Source organism: Haliotis cracherodii, unplaced genomic scaffold (genome assembly GCF_022045235.1).
Source record: "Haliotis cracherodii isolate W230 unplaced genomic scaffold, xgHalCrac1.p SCAF_7, whole genome shotgun sequence".
NCBI lineage: Eukaryota > Metazoa > Mollusca > Gastropoda > Lepetellida > Haliotidae > Haliotis > Haliotis cracherodii.
The window spans coordinates 58,071,737-58,094,121 of NW_027266330.1; the positions used below are offsets into that span (position 1 = coordinate 58,071,737).

The following is a 22,385-nucleotide window of genomic DNA, read 5'->3' on the forward strand; positions in this document are numbered from 1 at the left end:
CACACACACTTGCACGTGCCACACCCCCACCTGCCCCCACCTCCACCGCCACACACACACTCCCCCCACTACACACCCTCTCCCGCACACACCTGCCACACAAACACCCCTACACCTGCAACACAACCACACCTGCCCCCCCCCCCCCCCCCCAACTCCCCCCCACCTGCCCCCCCCCCCACACACACACAGACACCTGCCCCCCCCCCCCCCCCCCTTAGACCTGCCACATACACACACACCTACACCTGCCACACACACAGTCACATACCTGCCACACCCATACACCTGCCCCTCCCCCCCCACACACACACCCCTGCCACATACACACACACACACACACCTGCCACATACACACACGCACACACCCACACACCTGCACCCCCTCCTCACCCCACCTCCCTACACACACCTGCCCCCCCCCTCACACACACCTGCTCCCCCCCCCCCCCCCCCACACACACACAGACACAGACACACACACAAACACCAACACCACGACACCTGCTGCACACACACCTACCACACACACTCACCTCCCCCCCTAAACCTGCCCCCCATCACACACACTTGCACGCGCCACACCCCCACCTGCCCCCCACATCCACCGCCACACACACGCGCCCCCCCCCCACTCCACACCCTCTCCCGCACACACCTGCCACACAAACACCCACACACCTGCAACACACCTACACCTGCACACACACCCACCTACCTCTCCCCCCCCCCCCCCCCCCCCCCCCCCCCACCCCAAACACGCACACGCCACACCTCCACGGCCACAAACGCCCGCCCCCCCACCTGACACACACACACACATGTACCTGTCACACACACCTGCCCCCCCCCCCCCCCCCACACACACACACACACCTCACACACAGAATCACACACTCAATCAACCACACACACACACACCCTGCCACATACACAGACACCTTACGAAAACACACACGCCTGCCAAACATACACACACAAACACCTGCACCACCCACGCACACACCTGCCACCCACACACCTCAAACACACACAACAATCACACACCTGACACACACACACACCTGACACACACACCTGACACACACACACACACACACACACACACACACACACACACACACACACACACACACACACACACACACACACACACACACACACACACACACACACCTGACCCCCCCCCCCCCCCCCACACACACACACACACACACACCTGCGAAAAATACACACACAGTGACACCTGCACCACCCACGCACACACCTGCCACCGACACACTACTAACACACACACAGTCACACGCCTGACACGCCCTACACCAACCCCATACGCACACCCACACCCACACACACCTACCCTGCCCCCCCCCCCACAACATGCCCCCCATCACACACACTTGCACACGCCACCCCCCCTCCACTGCCCCCCACCTCCACCGCCACACCCACACCCAACCTGCCCCCCCATCCCCCCACCTGCAACACCTGCAACACACACACACACACACACACACACACACACACACACACACACACACACACACACACACACACATCCCCCCCCCCCACACACACACCCCCAACACCTGCCCCCCCCACCATCACCACACACTTCCACACGCCAAACCCCCACCTGCCCCCACCTCTACCGCCACACACCCCACCTGCCCCCACACACATCCGCCCACCCACACCTGCCACACTAAGACCCCCACACCTGCAACACCCCTACACCTGCACAACCCCAAACACCCCCCCCCGAAACACGCCACACCTCCAACGCCACACACAACCGCCTCCCCCACCTGCCCCCCCACACCTGCAACACCCCACCTCCCCACACACACTTGCTCCCCCACACCTGCTCCCCCCCATACCTGCCATATACACACCCCCACACCTGCCACAAACACACTCACATACCTGCCACATCTGCAACACCCCCACACCAGCACCCCCTCCCCACACCCCCTCCGACTCACCCCCATCCTTACCCCCAACTCCCCCCCCCCCCACACACACACCTGCCCCCCGCAACACACACACACACACACACCTGCCACCCCCCCCCCCCACCCCCACCCCCCACCCCCCACCCCACCCCCAAACACCTGCCTTATACACATACGCCCCCGAAAACACCTACTCCCCACCTGCCACAGACACACACCTCCCACACACGCACACACCAAGACGCCAACATCCAAACACCTGCCAAACTTATACCTTCCACACACACACACCTGCTTTACACCTCCCTCTCCCCCCCCCCCCCCCCCCCCCCCCCCCCAACATGCTCCCCTACACCTCCCCCCCCCCCCCCACGCACACTTGCACACGCCACCCCCTCCCCTATACCCCACCTCCATCGCCACACACACACACACATACTTGCCCCCAACCCCCTTAACCTTGCCCCCCCACACACACCTGCCACACACGCCACACACACACAGTCACATACCTGCCTCACACACCTGCCACACTCACACACAAAAACACGCCCACACACCCACCTGCCCAACCCCCACCTGCAACACATCCACCCACGCCCACCACAACTGCACACCCCCACCACACACCTGCCCCCCACCTGCCCCGCCGCACACACCTGCCACACGTGCAACACCCATACACCTGCACCCCCTTCCCCCCCCCCCCCCCCCCCCCCACCTGCTCCCTTTTAGAGTCTTAGGGTTAGGGAGCTTGGGCAAGGGGAGGCTCCCTGTTAGGGTTAGGGTTAGGGAGCTTGGGCAAGGGGAGGCTCCCTTTTAGAGGCTTAGGGTTAGGGAGCTTGGGCAAGGGGAGGCTCCCTTTTAGAGTCTTTGTTTGGGGAACTTGGGCAAGGGGAGGTTCCCTTTTAGAGACTTAGGGTTAGGGATTTTAGGCAAGGAGAGGCTCCCTTTAGACACTTAGGGTTAGGTAGCTTGGGCAAGGGGAGGCTCCCTTTTAGAGTCTTAGGGCTAAGGAACTGGGCAAGGACAAGCTCCCTTTTAGAGTCTTAGGGTTAGGGAACTTGGGCCAGGGGAGGCTCCCTTTTAGAGACTTGGGGTTAGGGAGCTTGGGCAAGGGGAGGCTCCCTTTTAGAGACTTAGGGTTAGGGAACTTGGGCAAGGAGAGGCTCCCTTTAAGAGACTTAGGCTTTAGGGAACTTGGGTAAGGAGAGGCTCCCTTTAAGAGACTTAGGCTTTAGGGAACTTGGGTAAGGGGAGCCTCCGTTTTAGATTTGTAGGGTAAGGGAAGCAGGGAAAGGGAGACCAGGGAGAGAATAAGGACACCCGTTTTATTGTCTATTGGTTAGGGAACTAGTTTACGGTTGGGGTACCCCTTTAAGTGTCCTGGAATAGATGCCTGAGTGACCAGCCTAGGCAATCTACACCTCTGGGACACTGGTATATGACAGACTCTGTGATTTGGACTTGGAATACATAAAACATCTTGGTCAGGTTGTGAATCGTGTTTGTTGTTGATCCAGTGAACACCTTCAAACAGAAAACATATTGTGAAAATCAATTAGACCTTTGTAGACACTGTATCCATGCTGGGAGTGACAGATGGAATCAGTGAGTGAATCTTTTTTCATAAGGTTGAGTGAGTGAGTGAGTGAGTGAGTGAGTGAGAGATCAAGTTGGTATGCAGCTAGCATCGAAGTGTAAAGTGAAATAACTAGACAACATTGCATTAACGAACATATGCACTTTGCTCTAAAATGAGAATTATGTTTGGACTGAAGTACCATGAAATATACAGTAGTGTTGTTCGTACATCTACACACAATATGTACACTGGTTAATCAGGGAGCGTGGGGCATGTCCTAAGTAATTGGTAGTGGCTAGGTAACAAAAATAATAATCCATTACTTCAAATTATATTATCTGTGAGCCTTTCATTCAAATGTGTCTCGAAAGAGTGCTCCCTGTGCTTACATATAACATATCTTCGCTATTAACATTGTCATGAGAAGTGCACCGCAAAGAGTCCAAACATCCAGCCTGAGCGGGACTGACGAAATGACTTGCTGACTGACACTGCATCGTTCATTTCACATTCACAAGTTATGGGAAGTGTTAAAAGTCGAAGACAATGACAAGTGACTGCCTACAAGCAAAAATATCTCCAACCTGTTTTAGAAATGAAAGCAATAAAATTATTTGTTCTTGACTTGTCTGCAAGGCCATTACCAACACTTGTAAGTATTTGTTCCCGGCAGTTGGGATTTGCGTTTGTAAAAATACGCCCTTCAAAATAATATACTGTTCTCTTATCTCAACTTTCCCGCAGCAGTGGAAATTTACTCCCCGATTTAAAAGAAAAGAAAAATACTCCTTTGGTACTCCTGTGGTACCTAGATCTAGGTGACAATGAAAATAACACACACTCATTCCACTCTTTGTCAATTATTCGATGATTTTGATAAACAAATATACTCTGTAAAATTAATTGTCGTCCACTGAAATTACTTCCAACTGGCAGGTCAGTGTAGGTGCATTCGAAGTTCTATTCACACACTGCTCATTGTGTGTGCTTGAATTAAAAGACATGACAATGACAATTTACTTTTTATCCAATACCAATCTTCTAAATTGGTAGAGAATTGAAAACGGTTTGCGACTACCCACAATCATGATAGTTTATGTTCCTGTCACTGACCTTCTCAGTCTACCTTCCGGACAGTATGGCGGTGGTCACGTGACCTTATAGATAATCTATCAACGTAATGTAACTCTATTTCTTTCTTTTGCTCCTGAAAAATAACATTCCGTGGCTGTGTTAATATATGACAATTAGGAGTAAAATTATGACATTTCTCCAGTTCCAAATCTTGCCCCATGAACTGACGCATTGAGCAGAAAACGTCGTATAAATTTATCCCGTTTTCTGGCCGAATGCAACAGACCACATAAAGTGTCAGCTGTCCATGGACCAAGGCCACAGAGTTCAAGTACAGAGAGTGTGACGTCATCATCGCCAGTTCTGACGTCACAGGTTTCAAGACGGTTATAGGTCGTCCAGCCACTGTCAGAAGACCATTCTCCCATTCCACAGTCTGAACTTTGCACCAACCGGCCGCGGAAAATATGTTCACGACACCAGTGGTCACGAATGAGCAATCCCACCACAATTTGTATATTCCCGCCATGCCCATATTAAATTGATCATTTCTGATTCCTTTCACCAGCTTCCCAAAATGTTTAGGTATGACTAGGAAAGTTACAAGTGGCGTAGAAATGTGTGTCGCTCAGTAGAGTGCGCGTCTGGTTTCGATTCCCTCTGTGCATACAATCGATTTAGATATATGCATGCATGCATGGCTGATTCTATATTGGACATATATAAGACATGATTAGAGCACTTTGACAACAGAAGCAATGGAAATTGTTTGTCAGCTGCACCTCATACTTAAAGTCACAGTATCAAACTTGGTTTCTGTGAATGGTTATTTTACAGATATTACTATGTCGCTTCAATCAGTTCTATCCTGTTCCTCAGACCTGGGATTTTATTGAACATAAGATTGTTCCCGAAATTCTTAGAAAAAAATCTGTTGGAAATCTTTCTCTCTTTTTTTGGGTCTGCTTTTGATATCCCCGCATGCAGCTGGAATGCCACATACATCAGCAGCAGGTTTGGGTTTACTTTTAGGGCAGTACTCTGATAATAAAACAAATTAGTACTATCTATCACATGTGTATGAACTTCACGCCAATACTCTTGTTTAGTACTCAACACATCTTGTGATCAAGAAATATATACAGCACAATGCAATGTTGTATTGCCATTTAACAGAGCACCACAACAATAAAGTGATTTACAGGCGGCAGAAACCTCATTTGATACATTGTCACACTTTCCTCTGCTGGTGAGTTATTTTAAGTAAAATAAATTCTCAAATGTTCACACGTGGAAAAAAAGTCATTATTTGTATAAAATTGTTCCTAGTGTGATTCGAACATCGAACTTTGCATTCACTAACCCAGCTTCTTTATCTCTGTGCTACCGAGCAATGTATGATGACAGGCGTATTTGAAGGCTATTTATGGTTTTTTTTACAATAGTTCATGTCTGTTTCAAATACTTTTTTATGTGTTGTATATATTTATTTTTTTTAACGCTGCATTCAGTAGAGAGCAGTCCAGTGGTTTCTGGTTTTATTGTTTTTTTCCAACAATAACATGCCAAATTCTTTCAGTTTTTCATTGTTGATGGTTTGATTGAATGGGTGATGTGCCCCAATTATAAAAAGTGTGTTGATTAAGGTTTTGGGTTTGAGCCCACTTGGACCATTTTGTAAATATCTTTTTCATTTTTTTTTAAAAATTAAAAGCAGACCATCTTTGTATTCAGGTCACCCGAGGCTGCCTATCAATTAAAGTCGCAATGACCACTTTCAGAACAACGTCACGCTCAACATATCGTCATAACTAATAGCACAGCGCTCGTTGAAAAGATGACACTGTTTTGAAGGGTGTCAATAAAAACGCCAGCCCATACGATGTGAGTTTTATTCACCTCTACCATAAATACAAGTTGTAAACTTGAAAGACTGCACAAGAAACCAGGTTCAATGCCTCATTTTCAGAGGCAAAACGAGGCAGTTCTATGCCATTTCAACGCATGTGGTACACAGCGCATACACAACAGCGATATCACTGGAAAGGCTATATCTCCCATGATAATTAATGTATCTTATACATACTTACCCCAATGATAGTATGATGGCTTCTTCAGAGATATTCCAAGTACCAATATTGTGTGTCTATTATTACGCGTCCTTCGTAATTCACAAAACGAGACCATTCTACGCCATTTCAAGGCAAGTCGTACACAGCGTATAGCATACACAACAGCGATATCACTGGAAAGGCTATATCTCCCATGATAATTATTGTATCTTATATATACTTACCCCAATGATAGTATGATGGCTTCTTCGGAGATATTCCAAGTACGAATATTGTGTGTCTATTATTACGCGTCCTTCGTAAGACACCAAACGGGACAATTCTATGGCATTTGAAGGCAAGTCGTACACAGCGCATACACAACAGCGATATCACTGGAAAGGCTATATCTCCCATGATAATTAATGTATCTTATACATACTTACCTCACTGATAGTATGATGGCTTCTTCGGAGATATTCCAAGTACCAATATTGTGTGTCTATTATTACGCGTCCTTCGTAAGTCACCAAACGAGACCATTCTACGCCATTTCAAGGCAAGTCGTACACAGCGCATACACAACAGCGATATCACTCGAAAGGCTATATCTCCCAAGATAAGTAATGTATCTTATACATACTTACCTCAATGATAGTATGATGGCTTCTTCGGAGATATTCCAAGTACCAATATTGTGTGTCTATTATTACGCGTCCTTCGTAAGTCACCAAACGAGACCATTCTATGGCATTTCAAGGCAAGTCGTACACAGCGCATACACAACAGCGATATCACTGGAAAGGCTATATCTCCCATGATAATTAATGTATCTTATACATACTTACCCCAATGATAGTATGATTGCTTCTTCGGAGATATTCCAAGTACGAATATTGTCTGTCTATTATTACGCGTCCTTCGTAAGACACCAAACGGGACAATTCTACGGCATTTGAAGGCAAGTCGTACACAGCGCATACACAACAGCGATATCACTGGAAAGGCTATATCTCCCATGATAATTATTGTTTCTTATACATACTTACCCAAATGATAGTATGATGGCTTCTTCGGATATATTCCAAGTACCAATATTGTCTGTCTATTATTACGCGTCCTTCGTAAGTCACCAAACGAGACCATTCTACGGCATTTCAAGGCAAGTCGTACACAGCGCATACACAACAGCGATATCACTGGAAAGGCTATATCTCCCGTCAGAATTTGTATCTCTTAAACATACTTACCCCAATGATAGTATGATGGCTTCTTCGGAAATATTCCTGGAACCCCTATTTCCTATACTACTCTAAAGCTATCTGCATTCTGCAAGCCGGTGATGAGACCAGGATGTAGTCAGTGGAATGTGATGTCTGTTTGACACGTGAATGTCATGCACCAGCATCACTTTGGTTTCAACACTGTCTGCCCCTTGCAATGCCTGCACGTAGTATGTAAGAACATGGCATGGTCCACAGTGGCTAACTGTTTCAATATCAGATAAAACTATGCATTGATAACTAGTGTAACACTGTATGCATTTGAACAAAATTTTGAAACTGTCCAAATTACAGGTGTGTTTGTGTTTCGATATTGTGTGTGTAAGCTTTACAAGTAGTTACATTTTGATTCATATCAATGTTATAACTACCAGTAATCCGTGGGGGTTCCGTGTAAGAATATAGGTCACCAGCAACCCATGCTGGCCTTGATGGGATCTGGGGGTCAGGCTCATTGACTTGGTTGTTTGCATGCCCTTGTATCTAAATCAATTGGATCAATGATCATAGTGTCGATCACTGGATTGTCTGATCCAGATTCGATTATTTACAGATGGCCGTCATATAGCTGGAAGTGCGGCGTTGAAAAGCAACCACACTAACCTGAATTAGATATAAAATATAACTTTCGGTATGCAAGAACACACATCGTCGATTGTATAAATAAATTAATTACTTTTCTTTATAGATAAAGGTATTTATTGTTTGTGAGTATTATTTCATTAAACATAAATTGTGTTATGCATGTGTTTTAGTCATCAGGCCTGTTAAAAATATGTGTATTCAAGATATGTAATATCACTCACTGGATTGTCTGGTTGCGATCATTTACACACGATTGGAATATTGCTTAGTGCGGCCGTAAATTATTTGCTTTTTGGTCGGGTGTCACAGCTTTAAATTGTGGCTGTAAGTTAGCAGATTTTGTTTTTACTGTAAAGTCGATCCGGGTAATTCCGCTCACTTCTGTAGGTCAAGTGAGACACAATCGTTACGAGCAGAAGGGAATACAATACTTGAAAGATGAGGTCCTTATTCAACATCACCAGTCATTGTCGTACAGCGCCATCTATACAATAGCTTTAAAGTAACTTGTAATTTGTAACTTGTAATAATAAATTGTGATTTGACCACGTGGTGAATAGGTGAATTGTGGAGACTGTACAAATTTTTAGAGGTAATAAATAATTATTTTGAAAGTTCTTGTTTAGAAAACGTGTTTGTATTGACTATTATCGGATGTACGATTTTTTTCTACAAAACCAGTTACCAGTTACATAAATAACCAATGATGTCTCAATAAATCTGTTCTAGTTAACTTGCCTTATTAATGTAATATGAAAAAAATCAATAGAAATATTGATGTGATGGAAGATGTTAAACCGTCCATGTTGTAATAGACTAATAGTGATGTGACAAATAATATTTATATTTATCCAAATTTCCCGAGAAAAAAATTTCTTTACTGAAGTAGCAATTAGTTTTTAAGGTGACGGGACGTTTTAACAGTATCATTATATCAAATATCACATGAAAGCTACCTTATTCAACGAAATAAATACAACCTGATTTGTTAAAACGCTCGGTTCCAAATTAAAATACGCTCATTTTATATTTCCTCGTTTTCATTAGAAGAGAGAAATATTTTTCTGAAAATCATAAACAAAGCGGACTCTCATAAGAAAATATTAAAAACACCCAGCATAAAAACTTTGCTTACATGTATATACAACTTTAGAAAAGATACCCAGTGGTGTCACGTGACTAATTCACGCGTAAATATAAATCAAACAACACGATGATGCACTTTCAGTCCTGTCATTGCTGTCTGTCTGTCTGTCTGTCTGTCTGTCTGTCTGTCTGTCTGTCAGTTTTCCCCCCAAAATACAATTCTGAAACCAAATCTGAGCTATATTTCCAAGAATGCATAGTCTCTATATATGGCGAAATCCATATCCATAGTGTTAAGGATAAGAGTGTGTACATCGAATAGTGGTCTTGGTCAGTTTGCAGCCCACACTTTGATTACAGCATTTCTTATTCATTTTCATGAATAAAAAAAATCGAATGGATACCAGAGAGAGTAAAAATTTTAATTTGTATAACTGAAGCGGTGCGCGTGATCACGTGGCACGTGCTGTTAAGAGCATGGCGATAACTGGGTCAGTAACTGTTTTGATTCCCTATCGTAGCGTTATAACGAATCTTATTTCACAGACAGAAATAAGCGCATTTTCTCATAGTTTCACAAAATTTCAAGTTATTGGTACATCCAACTTTGTACATGGAATATCCAGAAATAACATGAACAAATGGCGATAACTGGTCGGTGACAAGTTTTAGATTTTGAGATTTGAAAGCATGATGAAACAGGCTTGTGCTGGAGTATGGTAGAAGATGTGGATTGGAAAGTTTGAAGCGCTTTTACAAAATCGAGATCCAGAATTTTATACCGAGACATGGAAGTAGGGCTTCACGGGGTCCAAAAATATGGACTCCAGTACCCGAGGTTACATCCGTTAAAAAAAAATTGGCATTATCCAATTGTATACAAAATGAAAGAGCCACAAAGACATCCTAGATCACTGAGAAAAACAATGTGGTCGCGTATCAGTTCCATGAAGCTTCATTGAAATAAGAATTGTCAGCTTGGAAAAATAAATCGTTTACATCTTGATGTAACACACGCCATGTTCAGGGTGAAAAAAATATTGCTCACGAGATCGTCACGTGATCATTTGTTGTGATTGTTGATTGGCTGGATTTTGGCAGGCTGGCTTCTTAGGTATACCTTTTCTGATAAATAACATCATTTGATATGCGCCAAAGGAAATTGTCAATAAATGACAAAATATAGATAACAAGTTAAAAGCAACATTTTCAATGTTATCCCAAATTCACAAGTCAGTATTTACCTTTTTCTTAATTGAAACAAAACATTGAAAGATTACAAGGCTTATAAATAGTTGACTTCTATAAGACGTTTTCCCGTCATTTGAAGAGATGATTAGAATGAGATACAGTAACAAAATATTAATGTTGAATAACGGTTATCTCGCCTCTATAGCTTCGGACCATTATGGCGGAGGTCACGTGACGTTACAGGTTATCAAGGTAAACTCTAAAAAATTATTTAGCTGATGTTAAAGAAACGTTCCTTGTCCGTATTAATACGTGTAAATTAGGAGTAACCTTATGACACTTCTTTAATTCCAAAACAAGTCACTGGCCAATTTTCTGGCCTAAATCCAACTGAAATTTGACCACATATAGCGTCACTGTCAGCTGCGGCAGGACCAAGGCCAGCAATACATGACATTCATCCTGAATCATACACTTTATGAAAGTCAATAAAAGCAGAAAAGTGTCTTTTTAATACCTTTTCTTGTTTCAATAAAAGAACAAACAGAGTGAATATGATCCGTAGTTGATCAACGCTTCCGGAATCCATTTTGTTCATCGTTTAGAGCTCCTGTAATTTCAGTCCAAGATTGCAGACGGTTATATAAAATATTACAATATCATTTGTCCCTAGAATTGGGGAGGGTCAAACCTCTATACGATATCGGCTCCCAAGGATCTAAAGTAGACTACTTTGGTATGCAGGTATTTTTCCAGTGTTAAAACGGATATTAAAAATAAGGTGCATAGCCGAAATAACATTTTGTGATTTAAGACATTCCGTCAGGATACGGTCAACACCAAGAGCCTTGCCACAGTGGCTTCTATCAACCGCTCTAGTTACTTCAAAGAGAGAGTAATTTTAGCGTTGACGGGGATCTGTTTTCGTATCTCCCGACCTACCCCAATCTCACCAATCTTCTTCCAGAACTCTCTATCGAGTTCCTTTTTTCCTTTTCTGTTTTTTTTTCAATGTTCTTTCATGGAAATATACATACACAGCTGAATGAATAGTCTACCGTGTCGTAAAATAAGGCATGAATGGTGTTCTTGGAAAACATAAGTTATGGAAATGATTTGTTTGCTAGACCTCAAACCTAGGATCGGGCTTGAAGCCGCACTATCAAACCTGGTTTCTGTGAACAGCTATTTTTCAGATATTTTTCCGCCGCTTTAGTCAGTTTAGTCACATCAACAACCCTTCTCACGACAAGCAGGCCGATGGGGTCTAAAAACGGCTGTTTTTAACATATTTCTCTGCCGCTTCACTCAGTTCCCTAACATCAACTACCTCTCTTTCGACAAATTGGTTGGTGTGTCGTTTAACGCCGCACTCAGCAATACTCCAGCTATATGACGGCTGTTGTCTGTAAACTAATCGAGTCTGGACCAGACAATCTAGTGATTGACATCATGAGCATCGATCCAAGCAATTGACATCGATGATATGCATCAACCACGTCAGCGAGCCTGACCACCCTATCTCGGGATACCTTTCCCAGCTGACAATGATCTGATAATGAACGAAACTTTAGTAGCTATGACACCATGTATACTATGTTCAACATTGTGCAACATTATCCATAGCAAAACGGCCATTCAGCCTCCCCACCCCATACTGTTAGAATTTTAGTCACCTCTTTCATTAATACAAGTTCACAACGTCGAATGACAGCACATCAACGTGTTTCCATGCTGTCTTTAAGTATTAATGCACTATTTCTTCGTCACTTACGGCTAGCTCTTGGTTGACATCCATCGGGCAACCACTTATTTGAAGCATAGCGCATACAATTCTCACACTTACCACAATCAGTTTTCTTGCTTTTTTGGATTGACAGATATATTGAGTAAACACATGACTAATGGAAGGAATTTATGTATTTATAGTTCAAAAAGTGCGCTGAGAAATGGTGAGATCTATATAAATATAACATACAATATTCCACAAATATTATTCATACCCAACAAATAGTGTCGCTCTTTCTGTTTTCGAATTAATCAAAAGTATCTGTTTTTTGTGGTTTAGGCATCTTTTGCGTATTTACAAAACTTAAAATATCGTGCAACGTGCAACTTACGTATGGTCTTCAATTTTAGGCCCCAGAAAGAAAACCTGCATGTTGCGAGCTTATAACCTCCAAATACATTAGCCCACGGCCAGACAAACGATTCTGTACCCACATAGGCTGGAATGTATTTTTTTCACAGCGCTAATATGGACACCAGTCTTCATATTCATATCGCGGTATATCCGAACGTTTATTAATAGAAAGGGTGTTTTCCAGACAATTCACACCCGTCTGCAAATCCACTTTGGGCTCCTTAGGGGTCCTTTCGGAAGTTCTTGCGTCTCCACTTTCAGTCCGCGGTCTCTTGGCACTGCTCGCTTTGGCCCAGGGGCACCCTGAATGGCTGCAAACCCCCTGTTTGGAAGGAACTCTTTTTTTAAAGAACTTCTTAACAGTTACATGAACCCCAACCTCAACTCTCACCCCTCAACCCTCGCCAATCCAATCGCTCCCTTTTCACCGACCGACTAATCGCTTTTCTCCCTTTCCCTTCTTTCGCTTCGATTATCCAGGCCCCGCTTTTACCCCGCTTCTTCCCCGCTTTTAACCCGCTATTCTTCCGCTTTCGCTTGTGGTTACGACTTAACGCTTTTCTCCCTTTCCCTTCCTTTCCCTGCTTTTGCCTCCATTATCCAGGCCCCGCTTTTACCCCGCTTCTTCCCCGCTTTTAACCCGCTATTCTTCCGCTTTCGCTTATGATTACGACTAATCGCTTTTTTCCCTTTCAGTTCTTTTGGCTCGATTACCCGCTTTTGCTCGCTTTCGACCTGAATTCCTGCTTTGCTTTCAAACGCTAGGAACAAATATTGTCTTACATTTCATAACATTTTTTCAGAATTTCAAAAAATTTCACTACAATTTTGAAATTTTGAAAAAGATGAAATTTTCAAATGTTCATTTTACCCATAGTTATGGCTTCGCTTTCAAACACAATATTGTCACATTTTTTTCAGAAAATTTCACTACAAATTTACAAAAAAAATATATAGGATTTTAAAGTGTTCATTTTACTTCCTTCACTATGTGGCATAATTTGTTTCTTGGTTTTCTTGGTTTTCTTGCGATATCCTGTTGTTGTCCTTCAAAGCAGTTTTAACTCTTTCCGCTTGTCACCGTTGATATATGTTACACCTCGTCTGCAGGTTTCATACAGTTAATTACTTTACCTACACATCTTCTGTTGTCTGTAAAACAAATGATGGCATAAATATACTTTATTTTTCCATAGTTCCACTTTTTCTACTTCTTTCCACTTTTCACACAAATCCACCACGTGACCACACCGGCTACACCGAGAGCAATTTGGCTTTGCGCCGAACGCCAAAAAAACGCAGTTTAGACAGCCGGCACCTAGCCACTCGGAAAAGCAAGCGGCAAAGCACCGAGAGCATCTGGGCATTGCATCGACCACCAAAAAACGCAGTTTAGGCAGTCGGCACCAAGCCACCCGGAAGGAAACGGCAAAGGACCAATCACAAGCGAGATCACTAATGTCTAAAGCCGTCATTTCCTCTATCAGCATGGCGGAGCACGGGGCCGATTGTCGCTGGCTGGCATCACCACACCCAAGCGTGCTCGTCCGACCTCGTCGCATCTCCATCGACGGAGGGGACAGTTATGCACATGCATCTGAAGGTAAGTTCATTCATATATTTCACTCCACATCTTTTATTTCCCGCACAGAGCGGCCATTCTGGCAAACAGGGACGAAGCACGTTCCAAACCTTGTTCTCCCTGAGTCCCTTGGCTATTTGCCAGCTTTAATTTTCATCCCAGAAAATGTCACCTGTTTTTGCCGCTTTCTGGTGCACGTTGCAAGTGTCTTCGTGGCGAAGAAGCAGGCAGCGAGCTTCATGTATTCTTGTATGTGTGTTTCTATGTATGATAAATGCGCACACTGACCACGCCCTATAACAGTGTATACAACTGTACCGTATTTCATCCGACAGAAGAACTGCTCCATGTTATCATTAATCAACATGCACCATTCATCACGCCCAAATCTAAATATTCAACTACCGTATTTCCTACAAATACACGTCCCTTCATTATGAGTATGTGTTGTATAAAGTACTTTTTTCTGTTGAATATGTATTTGTTCAAGGCCCAAAACCCACCCCACCCCACCCAACCCCACCCCACCCCAGATCTAGTAGATATTGAAGCTTGTAGAATCAAAATATAGACTACCTCCCTGGTAGTTGTACACATGGTGTCAGTTATCCCCTCTATATCATCAGGTACATCAATTCAACTTCCCAGTCATTCAATGGAATCTGTCCTTGGTGTATGGGAGACAACTCTGATTTCTTGTTTATATAGTGATTTGCAGGGCGCTTCAATTGTACTGTAATGTTATAATGTAATGCTTTTCACTCAAAATTCATTTATTATGATTCATGTGTAATTTCTTGATATCCGTTATTGATCATAGTACATTTTGGAGTGTTATTTTGTGGTATATTTCCATGTAAAACACATATTTCAAGTAGAGTTTCTGTCAAACTCATTTCCAAGTACATGCTGCTTGAAGTATAGTTACTATATCATGTATATTCTTGTCCTGTAAATAATGGATAATACATTTTAATGATAGGATTTATGGTTCTGATGTTTATTAAAAGTTAATATTGATCCTGTTAGCCATTGTGTTGATCAATAACTATTGTAGAAGGGTCCATGTCATCTAGACTAGTGTTGACATAAATAACAGAGAGAACTAAGTAGGTACATAGACACTTTATTGTAACTATGCCTATAATAGTCAATCAGTTGTATGTTGTTGCGCCATGCCAAGTTGAACACTTGATGACAATACAAGTTTTGTCAGGCAAGTTCTTACGAATCAAAAGATACTGACCCAGATTCCTTCGCTGTTTTCAGTCAATCTGAGTGATTGTGAGCTAGGTAACATATGCATAAATTATGCTCCATTCATTGATCAAGTTGTTTGTCTCTATTCCATCGATGTCCCTCCCCCCTGGCTCCCCCTCCCTCACCCTCCCTCCCCTCCCAATCCTGTCAAGTTCATTGTATCATCGAATATTACCTTTCACATCTCCTTAAAAAAAACCTAATGTTAAAGTCAATAATGTTGTTGACATTAGTCTCCTTGTGTTACCACTTGATTGTAACCATGGTAACAGTTCTGTAATTATTCCAGTGAACCAGGAACCAGGAAAAGTGACATCTTTATTGAAACCTTTATATCTAAATTTCCAAGAAATTGATGTTTTTTTGGTTACCAAGGTATCACAGCATTAAGACTGGTGGAGTAATTTAATTATTTTTTTAACTTGTTTTGGCTGTGAATCACTTGTGCTCATTGTGTTGGACATTGTTGCAGACCCAAGATGGCAGTGCGGCGCCGACACAATCTCCTGACACAACTGACCACAGCCCCTGATATCTTCTTCTTAATGGAAGATTGTGAAAGGTAGGCGAGTTTATACTTTGGTCTCATTGTACTCAATAATATTTTTTATGTGGTATACTTACTGTATTTGCAGTATTAAGCACCCCACTCGAATAATAGCAAGGATTTATCTGGAATTCCAAACAGCGTTCCGTTTGTTCCCACGGCAGTCAAATTGGGAAAGACATGGTATTATTGTTCCAAATTTGGGAACTTCAAATTAGGAATTTGTACAGTCTTTTGCTGCAGACTTATGGTCGAATATAGATAATCCCAAAATAGATTTACATAACAGGTCCTTTTTTGTGTGTGTATATTACAGCAATGGTGAAGGAATAACTGTCAACAATGCAGTTTACTGGGCCAGGCTTAATTAGCGCTAACTGGCTAAGGCTGCTGATTGTGGCGCCCTCTTCACAGGTTTTGTGTTCCTCTTCAGTCATTGGGACAAGTTGTGGTTGTGTTTGTGTTACGGTAGGTTACCTGCAGCTCTTTCCTATCAAGCACCCCTTTACAATCATTAGGGTTTGGTCCCACTTTACAATCATTAGGGTTAGGTACCCTTTTACAATCATTAGGGTTAGGTACCCCTTTACAATCATTAGGGTTAGGTACCCTTTTACAATCGTTAGGGTTAGGTACCCCTTTACAATCATTAGGGTTAGGTACCCCTTTACAATCATTAGGGTTTGGTCCCCCTTTACAATCGTTAGGGTTAGGTACCCCTTTACAATCATTAGGGTTAGGTACCCCTTTACCATCATTAGGGTTAGGTACCCCTTTACAATCATTAGGGTTAGGTACCCCTTGCCGGTCAAGCACCCCTTTACAATCATTAGGGTTAGGTACCCCTTGACAATCATTATGATTAGGTACCCCTTTCCGATCAAGCACCCCACAATCATTAGGGTTAGGTACCCCTTTCCGATCAAGCACCCCTTTACAATCATTAGGGTTAGGTACCCCTTTCCGATCAAGCACCACTTAACAATCATTAGGGTTGGGTTCCCCTTTTCAATCAAGCACCCCTGTACAATCATTAGGGTTAGGTACCCCTTTTCAATCAAGCACCCCTTTACAATCATTAGGGTTTGGTCCCCCTTTACAATCATTAGGGTTAGGTACCCCTTTACAATCATTGGTTAGGTACCCCTTTACAATCATTGGTTAGGTACCCCTTTACCATCATTAGGGTTAGGTACCCCTTTACAATCATTAGGGTTAGGTACCCTTTGCCGGTCAAGCACCCCTCTACAATCATTAGGGTTAGGTACCCCTTTACAATCATTAGGATTAGGTACCCCTTTCCGATCAAGCACCCCACAATCATTAGGGTTAGGTACCCCTTTCCGATCAAGCACCACTTTACAATCATTAGGGTTAGGTTCCCCTTTTCAATCAAGCACTCCTGTACAATCATTAGGGTTAGGTACCCCTTTACAATCATTAGGGTTAGGTACCCCTTTCCGATCAAGCACCCCTTTACAATCATTAGGGTTAGGTACCCCTTTTCGATCAAGCACCCCTTTACAATCATTAGGGTTAGTTGTGAGGTAGGGCATGGGTTAGCTATCTCTTTTAAGTCATCCAAAGTAATTTTTGGAAAATCCATTCCACTTTTATCAAGTTTCGAGCACCGCTACGTCTCTGACAACAAATGTAACTTGTGGTTGGTTTCAAGAAGCGTCACACTTTGGCAATTTGCCAAGCTCCCGGGGTGCTTACTACAGCTAGTTTAGTTCTATGTTTATGTTTGTTTCAATTGTCTTGCAACCATGGCAACATATGATACAAAGTATTCCAGAGAATCTCTTCAAAGTATGACACCAACATCTGAAGTGTTTCAGCACTACATGTCCCTTTACCTTGTCCATATACCTTGTCCATATACCTTGTCCATAACCCTGTCCATAACCCATGTCCATATACCTTGTCCATAACCCATGTCCATATACCTTGTCCATAACCCATGTCCATATACCTTGTCCCAGACTTGTTTATTTACTGCCGTGGTGATGCTGGAATGTTGCTGACTTCAGTGTTCAACTTTCATTTACTCACCTCCTCCTTGACTTCCTGGTGTGGTTTATGGATCTTTGAAAGTCACATAGTCAATATCAGTTGAAATGGAATGGAGATTGATAGAAACTATTTAAATTCTTGGACAAAAGATGTAATTTGTAGTGAGTGAGTATATTGAGCAATATTTTAGCAATATCACGGCAGGGGACACCAGAAATGGGCTTCACACATTGTAACCGGGTCTTCGGCGTGACAAGCGAACCTCCCCTGTAATTTGTAATCAAGGGGAATATGTTTTGAGGAATAGATGTGTTGTCCTTTTGCTCAAATATGTTTTCCCTGATCAGTACTTGATAAGTCAGTGAGTGAATTTGAACAGTTTTTCAGTTTATGACGGCATGTCAGCTTGATGTGGGAAGATGATTGTCTTGGACATTTACCACTTTTGGTGAAACCCACGAGCACACCTGAAATCATAACTGGGATTCGAACCTATGATCACAAGTATAAGTAAGATGTATCCCTGCACGGCCAATTACAGCACCTTCGTTAGCTTGTGCCCCAGGGTTGGGCGTGAGATTGGCTTAGCATTGCTGGAAAAGTATTCAAGTCAGCTTTTGGTGGGAGGAATGTCAACGTGAATAGGTCATAGACATTTAATGATTTGAGCAAGTCAACATGGGACTGATTAACCAAAGATCAGAACCAGATCAACTGTGAATATAATTTAACCAGCAGATCCTGGCATGGCTAGGGGAGGTAACTGCTCATCCTGTTTTAGCCGGCTTGTATCTATCATGTCTTTGAAAGACAATGTAATTGTTGGTGGCTATTCCATGAATTATATGAATTACCATGAATTGTAAAGAAAACACTGACAGATATGGTTCAAGGCCCTGCTTTTCAGAAAGCAATCGTAATTCCAAGAATTGGATACAAATTATGGAACATATACCTGTTTGAAGATGTCCAACATGGTGTCCAAACACAGGTGGCCCAGTCGTCGAGGTTTGTCAGCACCATACCCATGCTCACCAAGGTGGTCAATGTCTGAGACCTGCATCACTTCAGGTTTTCCTCCCACAACAAGCTGACACTCTGTGATGCAACTGGAATACTGTTAAAAGCAGCATTAAACCCAACTCACTCACTCACTCACTCACTCATCAAGTTCTGTATCAGTTGGCTTCCTCCCAGCATCCAGCTGACACTCTGTGATGCAACTGGAATACTGTTCAAAGCAGCCTTAAACCCAACTCACTCACTCACTCACTCATCAAGTTCTGTATCAGTTGGCTTCCTCCCAGCATCCAGCTGACACTGTGATACAACTGGAATACTGTTCAAAGCAGCCTTAAACCCAACTCACTCACTCACTCATCAAGTTCTGTATCAGTTGGCTTCCTCCCAGCATCCAGCTGGCAGGCTGTGATACAACTTCAAAATGTCAAAAAACGACTAAGCCCTCCATTACGCTATCACGTCTCTTTTCTGATGCAAAGCACTCTGCCACAACACTATTGCATTTTCGGAACTTTGAAGTTCATGAATTGACAGTTATGCTTCCAGTATTTCTCTAAAAGATTCTATCTCACCAAAAACCCCGCCATGTTACATTATGATTGTGGCGAAACACTCGGCTGCTCTGAGGGAGCCAAAGATTAGACAGTTATCTGTGTATAATATGAGTCACATTGGCAGGCCAATACCTTCTAATTTGTTAAGGAAACCTGTGGATAGTATTACCCCGCCGTCAATCCAATAACACTCTCAGATGTATTTAATATTGTGAAGCTTTTGAACATTTCTTCAATGCCATTAGGAAAATGGGTCAGGCCAAATTCGGGGAGAAAACTATTGGAAATCATTGGATCTTAGAGAATGATCGCTTGCAGATTTTGAAACATTCTTCAGACAGATTTGTTGGACGTCACTACAGGTCTTCGCAACATCGACAGCAGCATTGGTGAGGTTGCTTTCTGTGTCTGATAAAGAAGGTTTGCCGTGACCTCACTGGTCTCTGATCTTTCCTGGCCAAATAGTGGACCGACCACCTACCAGGGTCTTCACTTGGGCTTGTTGACCAATTCAATATTTTCCTCCACAAGTACACTTTTCATTCTTTGACTATTCCTCAAGAACATCACAGCCTCGCCTGCCAATAGGTTGTTTGTGTCCATTGATTTTGGCTAGCAGTGTCATAAATCTGGATTAGTGGTCAGAAACACAGGCATCTTCAGATATGTATGCAGCCATTGGTCAGACCATGAGATAGAATCATTATGTAAGAATCAACACACAAATCATGGTGGCCCTACTTTCTAAATATGAATAATGTATTTGGTTTCTTCATGTATTCCTTGGTATGGTTTCTGCAGAGCTAGAAGTTATGTATCAACCTCTATGCATGTTTAATTGTCACATTCAGTGTTGAGTAGGCCAGTGGTTAAAGCGTTTGCTCATCATGCTGTGGGTTTGATTCCCAAAATGGGTAACTTGTATGAAGCCCATATTTGGGGTGCCTGGCTGTGGTAATATTGCTAAAAGTGGCATGAAATGATGCTCACTCACTCACTCACTTACTCACTCACTCACTCACTCACATTCCCTCTATATTGTAATTAACTGTTAGTTTTCATATTGGCGTTGTCCTGACTGACTGACTGACTGACTGACTGACTGACTGACTGACTGACTGACTGACTGACTGACTGACTCAGTCAGTCACTCACTCACATTCCCTCTACATTGTAATTAACTGTTAGTTTTCATATTGGCGTTGTCCTGAAGACAGTCCTGTGCTCTTATGACAGTGATTGAGAGCACCTATTAGTTACATTTCAAGAACTAAGTGCCAGGGTAATGGACACCGTGTCACATGACTGCCAGACTATTGCCGTGATCAGATATGTGAGAGTGAACCTCCGTCCATTGTCAGCATCATTGAGTGTTTAGGGACCAGGCATGTATTCAGCTGTTGACTGTCACAGTTAATGAGTCAGTGAGTGAGTATGGTTTTACGCCGCTTTTAGCAATATTCCGGCAATATCACGGCGGGAGACACCAGAAATGGGCTTCACACATTGTACCCATGTTGGGAATCGAACCCGGGTCTTGGTCGTGACGAGCGAATGCTTTAACTACTAGGCTACCCTACCCCCCCCTCACAGTTAATAACTGCTGTCAGGTGGATGACCTCTTTAGGCCCCCCCCAAATTTTTTGTTTCTGATAACAGCCCCAACCATCTTCTCACTTGAGACCTGAATTCAAAAACATCTGTGACTATGTCATGACAACTGATAATAATGTATATTTTTAATACATTATCATCGATAGCAGTCGTAGCTCTAGGGTCATCGCAACTCCTACACTGTAACATGGACTAAGGACAGTCGTACCTCTAGGGTCATCGCAACTCCTACACAGTAACATGGACTAAGGACAGTCTTAGCCCTAGGGTCATCGCAACTCCTACATTGTAACATGGACTAAGGACAGTCGTAGCTCTAGGGTGATCGCAACTCCTACACTGTAACATGGACTAAGGACAGTCGTAGCTCTAGGGTCATCGCAACTCCTACACAGTAACATGGACTAAGGACAGTCATAGCCCTAGGGTCATCGCAACTCCTACACTGTAACATGGACTAAGGACAGTCGTAGCTCTAGGGTCATCGCAACTCCTACACTGTAACATGGACTAAGGACAGTCGTAGCCCTAGGGTCATCGCAACTCCTACACTGTAACATGGACTAAGGACAGTCGTTGTTCTGAGATGGCTTCGTAGAAGGGGGGCCCGTGAAACACATATTTTATTTTAGCCTTAGGACCAAATAGATTGTCCAGTTGTTAGCTGCCTGAGTTAATGACTAGTGTTACACTGATGTCCTCTTTAGTACAAATGAAGGGCTGTCATTGTCCCAGACAACCAGGCTTGTAATCAGTTCTCGATAGCAAGATGGCCGAACAGATAATTACGGGGCAAGACTGCCGTGTCCATTCATTATTCTTTGTAGGTCCAACAC

General features: G+C 43.1%; 1 protein-coding gene across 1 annotated transcript in view; it reads left to right on the top strand.

The window, feature by feature from the left end:
* Positions 1 to 14,441: 14,441 nt before the first annotated feature.
* Positions 14,442 to 22,385, top strand: part of LOC139449034 (peripheral plasma membrane protein CASK-like) — a 35,979-nt gene continuing 28,035 nt past the window's right edge. The window contains exons 1-4 of the mRNA XM_071230511.1: positions 14,442 to 14,556; positions 14,680 to 14,776; positions 16,268 to 16,357; positions 20,273 to 20,324. Coding sequence (XP_071086612.1) covers positions 14,442 to 14,556; positions 14,680 to 14,776; positions 16,268 to 16,357; positions 20,273 to 20,324 — 354 coding nt within the window. The remainder of the gene's footprint in view (positions 14,557 to 14,679; positions 14,777 to 16,267; positions 16,358 to 20,272; positions 20,325 to 22,385) is intronic.